At 41.8% G+C, this 12,685-nt stretch overlaps 1 protein-coding gene across 3 annotated transcripts in view; it reads right to left on the bottom strand.

The window, feature by feature from the left end:
- Positions 1 to 1,130: 1,130 nt before the first annotated feature.
- Positions 1,131 to 12,685, bottom strand: part of RIPOR3 (RIPOR family member 3) — a 183,517-nt gene continuing 171,962 nt past the window's right edge. For all 3 annotated transcript variants that reach the window (XM_070744624.1, XM_070744626.1, XM_070744625.1), the window contains 4 exons: positions 9,357 to 9,559; positions 5,917 to 6,000; positions 3,660 to 3,750; positions 1,131 to 1,303 (listed from right to left, as the gene is read on the bottom strand). In XM_070744624.1, the coding sequence (XP_070600725.1) occupies positions 1,203 to 1,303; positions 3,660 to 3,750; positions 5,917 to 6,000; positions 9,357 to 9,559 (479 nt within the window). In that variant the 3' untranslated portion in view covers positions 1,131 to 1,202. The remainder of the gene's footprint in view (positions 1,304 to 3,659; positions 3,751 to 5,916; positions 6,001 to 9,356; positions 9,560 to 12,685) is intronic.

Genomic DNA, 12,685 nt, shown 5'->3' with positions numbered 1-12,685 from the left:
TGTACAAGGCCCTGTCTGCTTTTTCACATGCCTTGTGCATATGATACAAACAAAAACAAGTTAAGCTCCAATAATCCAGTTGCAGCCACCATGTTTTTAAAAAACCTTGAAGATGCCCCCTGTCCCCAAATCAAAGAATGAGAGTTGCATTGTTGGGGTGGGGGGTGTTAGGAAAGTGGGTTTTGCCTAGGATGCTTTATGTAAAAAGAAAACAAAATGGCTAAAATTTGACATGATTCAAATTCAGCTTTTGCCCTTTGGTGTAGGACAGGGATAGGCAAGGTTGGCTCTTCTATGACTTGTGGACTTCAACTCTCAGAATTCCTGAGCCAATCATGCTAGTTTTCGGAGAGGGGCAGCATACAAATCTTATAAATTATTATTAATAATAATTATTATTATTATTATTATTTATTATTATTATTATTATTATTAGCTCAGGAATTCTGGGAATTGAAGTCCAGATGTCATAGAAGAGCCAACTTTGCCTACCCCTGGTGTAGGCTTAAGTAGAGGTGGGCTGCTACCAGTTCGGAACAGTTTGGATGAACCGGTAGTTCGGACCAGCAGCTGGGCCCGCCCACTTAGCCCGGCACTATCCCTTTCTGTATAATAACTGTGTTGGATGCCATGAACATGTGTGGAAGGCACACACGCGAGCTAAACACACGTTCATATTTTAGGTTGTGGGCAAACTAGAAATGTGACGCCCACTTCTGGGCTTAAGGTCTCTGCTATCTGTTCTCAAGGGAGAAGGCCACTGGAAGGCAACCACAAGTTAATTTGCGGCAATAAACTAATAATTTTAGAACTTTCCATTTGAAAATCTTGGTCTACAAGAATTAAATGAATAAATATATATATATAGCATAGTCTGCCTCCTCTTGTGTCAGAGAAGATAAATATTTGTCTTGAGTGGAAACCAAAGAGGGACACCTAACAATTAAAAGAAGAAGAAGAATTTTCTTCAATCTCATTCCTCGGATCCAAAAATTGTGTTTTGGGTTTCGCTATGCATCTCCAGCACCCAAACATAGTGCAAGTGTAATATTAGTTATGTTTAAGACTAGAATGTGGAGGCTTAAAAATCTTCATAATTATGGTTTGTTATAATTTCCAATGGCATTTGGTTTTTCTTTTTTCTTGGAAGACTCCATTTCACTGTAGCATTTAACTCCTGGGACTTCCTTTGAAGATCTTGTTCAAAATATTGTAATTTCAATGTCAGCTTCTTGATACATAGCCTCTCTTACTTCACAGCATATTTTGTCCATTTTTTCAAAAGCCAACCTTCCCTTTTCTCCTGCAAAGAAAAACAGAAAGTAAGCCACAACTAATACAACTGTGTTGGGAATGGTAGTCCATATTCTCTTGAGGCACCAATGGTCCTCTCTTTCCAGACACTCAATAGCTATCCTTGCTTGGAGAGATGTTCTCGATCATGTTCAGAGACTGCTGCAGCCCTTCCCTTTACTGGATATAGAAAAACTGTTTGACTTCGGTTTATTGATGTATGAAACACACGTACAGTGGTACCTCTACTTACAAACACCTCTACTTATGAACTTTTCTAGATAAGAACCGGGTGTTCAAGATTTTTTTGTCTCTTCTCAAGAACCATTTTCCACTTACAAACCCAAGCCTCCGAAACTGTAACTGGAAAAGGCAGGGAGAAACTTCCATGAGGCCTCTCTAGGAATCTCCTGGGAGGAAACAGCCGGAAAAGGCAGGGAGAAGCCTCTGTGGGGCTTCTCTAGGAATCTCCTGGGAGGAAACAGAGCCAGAAAAGGCAGGGAGAAGCCTCTGTGGGACCTCTCTAGGAATCTCCTGGGAGGAAACAGAGCCGGAAAACGCAGGGAGAAGCCTCTGTAGGGTAGAACACTCTGGATGGTGAGCAAAGATATAAACATGAAACATAATCTAGACCAGTAATGGCAAACTATGGCATATGAGCCACAGGTGGCACGCAGAGCCATATATAAGGGCACGTAAGGCATTGCCCTATTTCAACTCCTGTGCGCATATGCATGCTGGCCTGCTGATTTTTTGGCCTTCTTTTCAGCTGTTTTTACTCTCCCCAGGTTTCAGGAAAGCCCCCTGAAGCCTGTGGATGGCGAAAAACAGCCAAACAGGTGAACCAGAAGTTTGTTTCTAAACTTCCAGTTGGCCGTTTTGGTCATTTTTTTTGCCATCCCCAGGCTTCAGGAGTCCAGAGGCTTCAGTAAGACCTGTGTGCATTGGGGGGGGGGGGCAGCACAGGGAATTTTGTGCATGCACAGGGGGGATGTGGGGGTTATTGTGCATGCACAGGAGAGGGCATGGATGTAGTCAGCTGAGCCAAACAAAATTGCCATCACTGATCTTGACCTATCACTCTCATGTCTTATATCATACAATGCCCCAAACATTCATAAATGCCAGTACTTACTGGGACAGGATGGAAACATAGGTCTTCATGGCTTCCCAGAAGACCAATAGGATTAGGGTCAGCCGTATTTCCTAAGAAAGGCTGTTCCAAGGCAAGAGAAAGGCAGATACCAAGCCAAGAATTAAACTATAGCTTTCTTCTGGGTTCATTTTCTAAGAATGCTGATGTTGGCTCCAAAGTTATTTCTTGGGAATAAATCTGGCACATCAAGTGCTCACTGACCTTTAAATCTTTTTTTTTTAAATGAAATCAGGTGCATTAGAGAATCCGATGGAAGCCAAGAAATTATTTGCAAGCATTAGGCATAATATACCTAATAATTATGGCAATATACCATTCTGCATTGGTTATAATCCCAAACTGTAATTTTATAAAGTTCAGTAAGGAGTACATGGTTTTAAAATGAAGTTTAAAAAATTACTTGAAGTGACCATTCAAAGCAAATTTCTGGTTTTAAAAGGAAGTTAAGAAAATTACTTGAAGTGATCACTCAAAGCAAATTCCTGAAGAAAGCCCATTGATTAATTCCATAGATTTGCAACTTCATTTCAGTTGGCTTTTCTAGTGCTCCATAGTAAATAGCTTGTAAATTGGATTACCCACAATTTCCTTCACTGTTGCTAGCAAAAGAGGCCCAACCATCAATTCTTTCTTGAATTGGTTATAACAGATAGATGAAAGATGGGGAGTAAATCCCATAAGCAAATAAAAACTTATCTGGTTTTACAGCTCCTGGAGCTTTTAGTTCCCCAATTCTATATTAGTGAATAGAAAGCACTTTGTGTTTTCTTTCTAGCACTAAGACAAAGTAATTCATCTCTGTCATCAAATGTCATCCCTGAATTTGTGGACAAAATCAGGCATACTAGAATGGCAGAAATTGACATACCCCTCGGCTGTTTTGCTTTATGCTGGATTTGTTTGGATTGTATGATTGTTTCTTAATAAGGGTTTTAAATATTGGATTTGTATTTTGTATTGTCTGTTGTGAGCCGCTCCGAGTCCCCGGAGAGGGGCGGCATACAAATCTAATAAATTATTATTTATTATTATTATTTTTAACCTTTGAATCAGGGTATCGAGGGTATCTAGCCATAAATAAAGTCATGGTTTCACTTAGTAGTGCTTCATTCCATGACAGTGTTGCCATATCCATTTGGGATCACAAAACAAGGACTTGCTATTCGTTATCACTCAGAACATCTAAGCAGAGAATTGTGAAAGCATTTACCAAATGAAAGCGTTGTTTCTCTGGCAGTGGTCCTTACTTCCTCCGTTTCTGATTGGCACAGTGTGGCAATTTGTTCTAGACTTTCAATGCCCTGTTTCATAAAAGAAACATTTCAATAACTGGGTTTTACTAAGAGAGCCAACAGAGACCTTTCCCCCTTGTTGCAACGCTAAACATTCTGCTCTATTATCAGGAAACATTCATTTCAGTGAAAGGCTAAACAGTCTGCAAAAGGTTTTCACAGTTATATGCAGTGAACTGGACCTTGAAAGGAAGTTACTGATTTCCACAGCTTAAGCCTGGCCAAAAAATAGTCTGTTATGAGCCAGGCAAAATAGTGAACGTTCTGGTGTCCAGGCCAATAGAGGATCTGATCACAGAATAGGTGATCACAGCATAAGTGCACTAGTGTGCCTCCCGTCCCTGTCCTATTGTCTCTCCTATATCTCATATATCATATCTGCTATTCTTCTATTCTAATCCTCTTATACTACTCTCATAATATCCTTCTATTCTCTAATTGATATATTCTATTCCTAAATTTTCACTTCTATTCTTTCTCTAATATATTTTACTTGCGTATAACCTCTCTAACCTTCATTGTGTATTGTTGTGTATTGGACAAAATAAATAAAATAAAATAAATAAAAAATAAAAAGAATAACCTTAAGATCCCAGATCAGGACAGGAGCAAAGTGACAGATGCCGCTTAGGTGGATTCCAAGGACAGATAACATGTCTTAAATTCTCTTGCAGAAGAATTTGGACACCCTCTGCTGGCTGTTGTTGAAACCTGTTCAACTAGTCTCTTTCTTTTCCCCCAAGAATATTTTTATTAAAGCAGTCTAAGGAGATTCTCGGTCATCCAGGTCATAGTTGTCCCAAAGGTGCTTTTTCAAGAGACAACTGGACTTCCTTTGTTTTTCTTTGGAGATGTTTCGCTTCTGATCCAAGAAGAGCTGAAGAAGCGAGAAGGGAAACATTTCCAAAGAAAAACTGGAAAGTCCAGTGCTTCTTGAAAAAGCACCTTTAGGACATTTTAAAGCAGTGTTTTTCAAACTTGGCAACTTTAAGATGTGTGGACTTCAATTCCCAAAATTTTCCCAGCCAGCGTGCTGCAACGCAGAGGTTCTCAAACATTTTGGTCTTTTACATTCTTAAAAATGATAACGGTAAAGATGAACATGCGTGCTAGCCCTTTCCGACTCTAGGGGACAGTGCCCATCTTCATTTCAGTGCTGCCCAAAGACGTCTCCATGTCATGTGGCTGGCATGACTAAATGCCAAAGGCGAATAGAGCGCTGTCACCTTCCCACCAAAGTGGTCCCTATTTTTCTACTTGCATTTTTACGTGCTTACAAACTGCTAGATTGGCAGAAGCTGGGACAAGCAACAGGAGCTCACTATGTTACGCGGCACTAGGGATTTGTACTGCTGAACTGTCATATCCATCAGTATTTAATTTAATTTAATTTAATTGACTTCTATGCTGCCCAATCCCGTAGGACTCGGGGCTGCTTACAACAATAAAAATAATACAATACTATCATAATAAAAAAGAAGTCGAACAACAACAGTAAATAAAACCCCATGATCCTAACAACCCATTATAAACCCCAAAACCAATGTAACAAACTTACATACTAAACAAATGTAATTTGGGCACCTCTGGTGTTAAACTTCATGGGCCCCTAAGGCCTGTCGACAAAGCCAGGTTTTAATAGCTTTTCAAAAAGCCAGTAGAGTGGGAGCAATGCGAACATCGGGGGGGGGGCAGCAACAGAAAAGGCCCTCCCCCCCAAGGTCCTGCCAACCTACATTGTTTAGTCAACGGGAGCTGGAGGAGGCCGATTCTGTGCGATCTAATAAGCCTCTGGGAGGTATGTGGCAGGAGACGGTCCTGTAAATAGTCAGGCGCTAAGTCATGTAGGGCTTTATAGGTGATAATTAATACCTTGAATTGTGACCGGAGACTAATTGCTAGCCAATGTAGCATGCGAAGTGTTGGTGTTATATGGACGTACCGAGGTACACCCACAACGGCTCGCGTGGCTGCATTCTGGACTATCTGCAGTCTCTGAACACTCTTCAAGGGTAGCCCCATGTAGAGCACATTGCAGTAATCAAGACGGAGCTAAATTACTGTATTAGAAATTAAGACAGAAATTTTAAAGTATTTAGCTGATTTTGTCAACCTCCTCCCTTAGAAAGACCACGGTTTGAGAACATGTCTAAAGATGTTTTTAAAAGCACTCACTCTGAGGTTTTTGAGGGCCAGACAAGCAGCTTGTTGGAGTTTGGCATCATTGTTGCTTAAGAGATCTGTATAAAATGGAAGAGCCTGTAACAAAAGAATGTAACAAAGCTGTTAATATTTCTTCTTTTTAAAAATACTTTAGCATAAATGCCCTAAACCTGACCTAGATGGGTAGGAATCACCACTCCTAGAATTCCATCCCAGCTGTAATCCCTACATATTTGGAAAGCACCAAACGGGAGGAAAATTTGTAATTTAACAGCCTTATGGGGAATTCTAACCCTGTATGTGATCCTGCTTTTTTGTCCTTCCTTTGCAAATGAAGATAACAGCGTTTCTCAACCTTGACAGCTGGGAAATTCTGGAAATTTGAAATCCAGACACCTTCAAGTTGCCAAGGTTGAGAAACACTGATTTTCTTCAATCTGGCTCTACCTTGTGCTGAATTTAATACCCAGTTCAGCACATTCTTAGTGGGAGTGGAAAATCATGAGAATGAAATTCACTGAATCTGGGATAAGGAAAGTTGGCTCGAAATAATTCGATTTTGAAAGAAGTTGCAAGATTGGCTCGACTTGCTTCAGAGGTAGTAGACCCCTCTACTACCTCTACTTCATTAGGGGTTTTTAAGAAGAAATTGGGCAACCATTTGTCTAACCAACCATGGTTGCAGGGTCTCCTGCTTGTGGTTGGACCAGAAGACCTCCAAGGTCTCTCCCAACTCTATTATTCTATTCTATCTCTGGTTCATCTTGTAATTCCTGAATCTGAACAAAACGCCTTCCCTCAGGTTAGTTTACCTAACCTAGATTCAGTATAGATTCCCATCCGCCTGGATAGCTTCAAGGCAGGATTAGACAGATTCATGGATGCCAACTGCATCGGTGGTTATTGAAGTGGATGTCCAAGTGCCGCCTCTATGTTGGTTGAGGCAGGTAGGATTCCTTTGGGAACCATTTGTTGGAGGTCAAGGGAAAGGGAGGGTCTTGCCTTCTCTTTCTGCTCAAGATCCCCATGTACAATTGGTGGGCCACTGTGTGACACAGAATTATTATTATTATTATTATTATTATTATTATTATTATTATTATTATTATTTATTGGATTTGTATGCCGCCCCTCTCCGCAGACTCGGGGCGGCTAACAACAATGATAAAAAACAACATGTAACAATCCAATTTAATAAAACAACTAAAAACCCTTATTATAAAAACCAGACATACCATACATAACTTGTAATGGCCTAGGGGAAGGAATATCCTAACTCCCCCATGCCTGGCGACAAAGGTGGGTCTTGAGTAATTTGCGAAAGACAAGGAGGGTGGGGGTCATTCTAATCTCTGGGGGGAGTTGATTCCAGAGGGCCGGGGCCATCACAAAGAAGGCTCTTCCCCTGGGGCCCGCCAAACGACATTATTTGGTCGATGGGACGCGGAGAAGGCCAACTCTGTGGGACCTTATCGGCCGCTGGGATTCGTGCGGTAGAAGGCAATTCCGGATGTATTCTAGCCCAATGCCATATAGGGCTTTAAAGGTCATTACCAACACTTTGAATTGTGACCGGAAACCGATCGGCAGCCAGTGCTGGACTTGATGGGTTTTGGCCTGATTCAGCATGGCTCTTCTTATGTTCTTATCTTCTTATGGGACAAACAATTTTAACATTAACTTCTCTAAGAAGCCTGTAGGTAATCTAGATACTAAAACAGGTACATCCCAAAAGATGTTGCTATACTGGCGCTGCATTTATTTTGTTGAATACAGTCTTAACATTTTCCAGTCTTTGGAATTATCCTCACGGCTTTAAGGCAGTGTTTCCCAACTTTGGCAATGTCCAGATTAGTGGACCTCATCTTCCAAAGTTTCCTAGTCAACAAGGCCAACATTTTGAAAGTCAAAGCTCATACATCTGGAAGTTGCTAAGATTGGGAAACACTTACCTAACACGCTTAGCTGGCAAGAGCAGCAGAACTAGGAAGCAACAATGATGCTCAGGCCAATCAGTGCATATTACTGATGCTGATCAGAAAAAACACTAGAAATTTTTAAGAAGATGTTGGATAACCATTTGCCTGAAGTGGTGTAGGGTTTAAACAGAGGATTAGACTAGAAGACTTACAAGGTCCCTTCCAACTCTATTCTATTCCATACTACCATGGGTAGACCTCCTGCATACAAAGCAGGACTATAGATACCAAAATTTGTTAGCCAAAATTCTGTGTTAGCAAAAACTTCAGAAGAGAAGGATTTAGGGGTAGTGATTTCTGACAGTCTCAAAATGGGTGAGCAGTGTGGTCAGGCGGTAGGAAAAGCAAGTAGGATGCTTGGCTGCATAGATAGAGGTATAACAAACAGGAAGAGGGAGATTGTGATCCCGCTATATAGCGCGCTGGTGAGACCACATTTGGAATACTGTGTTCAGTTCTGGAGACCTCACATACAAAAAGATATTGACAAAATTGAACGGGTCCAAAGACGAGCTACAAGAATGGTGGAAGGTCCTAAGCATAAAACGTATCAGGAAAGACTTAATGAACTCAATCTGTATAGTCTGGAGGACAGAAGGAAAAGGGGGGACATGATCGAAACATTTAAATATGTCAAAGGGTTAAATAAGGTCCAGGAGGGAAGTGTTTTTAATAGGAAAGTGAACACAAGAACAAGGGGATGCATTCTGAAGTTAGTTGGGGGAAAGATCAAAAGCAACATGAGAAAATATTATTTTACTGAAAGAGTAGAAGATCCTTGGAACAAACTTCCAGCAGACATGGTAGATAAATCCACAGTAACTGAATTTAAACATGCCTGGGATAAACATATATCCACCCTAAGATAAAATACAGAAAATAGTATAAGGGCAGACTAGATGGATCATGAGGTCTTTTTCTGCCGTCAGACTTCTATGTTTCTATGTTTCTGAAAAGATATTGACAAAATTGAACGGGTCCAAAGACGGGCTACAAGAATGGAGTAAGGTCTTAAGCATAAAACGTATCAGGAAAGACTTAATGAACTCAATCTGTATAGTCTGGAGAACAGAAGGAAAATGGGGGACATGATCGAAACATTTAAATATGTCAAAGAATTAAATAAGGTCCAGGAGGGAAGTGTTTTTAATAGGAAAGTGAACATAAGAACAAGGGGACACAATCTGAAGTTAGTTGGGGGGGAAATCAAAATCAACATGAGAAAATATTATTTTACTGAAAGAGTAGTAGATGCTTGGAACAAACTTCCAGCAGACGTGGTTGGTAAATCCACAGTAACTGAATTTAAACATGCCGTGGATAAACATAGATCCATCCTAAGATAAAATACAGAAAATAGTATAAGGGCAGACTAGATGGACCATGAGGTCTTCTATGTTTCTATGTAAAGAGGTGTGTATATTCCCAGGGCGCAGCTAGTGGGACAGTTTAAAGAACGGGGAAAGCTCCTACTTTTTCCCTGAAATTCCTGTTGGCTGCTGCCCGAGAAAGGCACAGCGTGGCCGCTTTGCCTATCCGGTGATTCTCATCAAGCTGCAGGACCGCAAGGAGCCGTAAGGTCTGAGGCAGAGGTTCCAGCCGATTCAGCTGCTTCCCTTTCAGCTTCTTTATTTTCTTCATTCTCCCAGGACGTTGCAAGTCCTCCGTCAATATTACTGGAGGAGAGAAAATTCAACCATAAGTAGAGGGGCTCAAAAAAAAACAATTACTATTGTCGGGGCTGTGGCAAAAGAATTGCTTTTTAAAAATGGGGATTCAATCTGAAATCTGAAACTATATGTGGTCTTAGAGTTACTATTTCTGGTCAAGCCATTAGTCCGTGATGCTAACAACTGGAACTAGAAGTATCCTCGCTAAGGAAACAGGCACAAAGGGATATTTCTTTTTTTTCAATGGAAAAAGGTTTTTTTTCTTTATAAATATACAAAAGAACAACACAACAACACAAAAATAAACGTTTAAAAACACTGGACGTTGTGAGACGTAACTGTAGTACATTTCTATATGTGCTTATTTTCTTTTTCATAGATATTATTTACATAACACACATCGTTTCTATATATTGTTCTTACTCCGGTATCTCTTTTTTTCCCTTCACCTTTCTAACCAAACTTGTTTTATCAATTTTCCTAATTTTTAATCAACTGTGTTATTTTTTTTTTTCATTTTCTCCAGCCAAAGGTAAAACATATCCCAACAGTTAAAATATTCAGAATCACACAAAGGGATATTTCCAAGCAAAGCTAAAACATTACTTCCAGACCCTTGAACTGGAACATTAGCAAGAGCCACAATGATGCAGTGTTTCAGTGGTTATTGAAATGGATGTCCAAGTGCCGCCTCTATGTTGGTTGAGGCAGGCAGGATTCCCTTGGGTACCATTTATTGGGGGGTGAAGGGAAAGGGAGGGTTTTGCCTTCTCCTTCTGCTCAAGATCCCCATGTACAATTGATGGGCCACTGTGTGACGCAGAATGCTGGACTCGATGGGCTTTGGCCCGATTCAACATGGCTCTTCTTAAGTTCTTAAGTTCTTATCTTCTTATGGGACAAAGATGGAATGTAAATGTACTAAACAATTTTAAATTTATTTATTCATTCATTCATTCATTCATTCAATTTTTATGCCGCCCTTCTCCTTAGACTCAGGGCGGCTTACAACATAGTTTAGTTTAGTTTAGTTTAATCAGATTTGTATGCCGCCCCTCTCCGCAGACTCGGGGCGGCTCACAGCAACAGCAATACAAGACAAATCCAATATTAAATTAATTTTAAGAACACCACAAGTTAAAAACCAATCATACACACTAGCATACCATACAAAAATTTTATAAGCCTAGGGGGAAGGAACATGTCAATTCCCCCATGCCTGACAACAGAGGTGGGTTTTAAGGAGCTTACGAAAGGCTAGGAGGGTGGGGGCAACTCTGATATCTGGGGGGAGTTGATTCCAAAGGGTCGGGGCCGCCACAGAGAAGGCTCTTCCCCTGGGTCCCGCCAAACGACATTGTTTAGTTGACGGGACCCGGAGAAGGCCATCTCTGTGGGACCTAACTGGTCGCTGGGATTCGTGCGGCAGAAGGCGGTCCCGGAGATATTCTGGTCCGGTGCCATGAAGGGCTTTATAGGTCATAACCAACACTTTGAATTGTGACCGGAAACTGATCGGCAACCAATGCAGACTGCGGAGTGTTGGTGTGACATGGGCAAATTTAGGAAAGCCCATGATAGCTCTCGCAGCTGCATTCTGCACGATCTGAAGTTTCCGAACACTTTTCAAAGGTAGCCCCATGTAGAGAGCGTTACAGTAGTCGAGCCTCGAGGTGATGAGGGCATGAGTGACTGTGAGCAGTGACTCCCGGTCCAAATAGGGCCGCAACTGGTGCACCAGACGAACCTGGGCAAACGCCCCCCTCGCCACAGCTGAAAGATGTTTCTCTAATGTGAGCTGTGGATCGAGGAGGACGCCCAAGTTGCGGACCCTCTCTGAGGGGGTTAGTGACTCCCCCCCCAGGGTGATGGATGGACAGATGGAATTGTCCTTGGGAGGCAAAACCCACAGCCACTCCGTCTTATCCGGGTTGAGTTTGAGTCTGTTGACACCCATCCAGACCCCAACAGCCTCCAAGCACCGGCACATCACTTCCACTGCTTCGCCGACTGGACAAGGGGTGGAGATGTAAAGCTGGGTATCATCTGCATACTGATGATACCTCACCCCATGCCCTTGGATGATCTCACCCAGCGGTTTCATGTAGATATTAAATAGTAGGGGGGAGAGGACCGACCCCTGAGGCACCCCACAAGGGAGTAACCTAGAGGTCGACCTCTGACCCCCCACTAACACCGACTGCGACCGGCCAGAGAGGTAGGAAGAGAACCACTGAAGGACAGTGCCTCCCACTCCCAACCCCTCCAGCCGGTGCAGAAGGATACCATGGTCGATGGTATCGAAAGCCGCTGAGAGGTCAAGAAGCACCAGGACAGAGGATAAACCCCTGTCCCGGGCCCGTTTAAAAAGTGCAATAGCACTTTTTAACAAAGCCAGCATATTGCCCCCACAATCCGGGTCCTCATTTTACCCACCTTGGAAGAATGGAAGGCTGAGTCAACCTTGCTTGAGCCGGTGATGAGATTTGTACCGCTGACCTTCAGATCTACAGTCAGCTTCAGTGGCCTGCAGTACAGCACTCTACTTGCTGAGCCACCCCGGCTCTTAAAATTAACTTCTCTAAGAAGCCTGTAGGTAATCTAGATTCTAAAACAGGTACATCCCAAAAAATATTGCTACACTGGGGCTGCATTTATTTTGTTGAAACATTTTCCAGTTTTCGGAATTATCCTCACGGCTTTAAAGCAGTGTTTCCCAACTTTGGCAATGTCCAGATTAGTGGACCTCATCTTCCAAAGTTTCCTAGTCAACAAGGCCAACATTTTGAAAGTCAAAGCTCATACATCTGGAAGTTGCTAAGATTGGGAAACACTTACCTAACACGCTTAGCTGGCAAGAGCAGCAGAACTAGGAAGCAACAATGATGCTCAGGCCAATCAGTGCATATTACTGATGCTGATCAGAAAAAACACTAGGAATTTTTAAGAAGATGTTGGATTTGTCTGAAATAGTGTAGGGTTTCCTGCCTAAGCAGGAGGTTGGACTAGAAGACCTCCAAGTTCCATTCCAACTCTGTTTTTGTTTTTGTTGTTGTTTTTGTTGTTGTTGTTGTTGTTGTTATTATTATTATTATTATTATTAATGTGTGAGAAAAACAAATAAGGATAACA

Source organism: Erythrolamprus reginae, chromosome 3 (genome assembly GCF_031021105.1).
Source record: "Erythrolamprus reginae isolate rEryReg1 chromosome 3, rEryReg1.hap1, whole genome shotgun sequence".
Lineage (NCBI taxonomy): Eukaryota > Metazoa > Chordata > Lepidosauria > Squamata > Dipsadidae > Erythrolamprus > Erythrolamprus reginae.
This window is presented reverse-complemented; position numbering and strand designations above follow the sequence as displayed.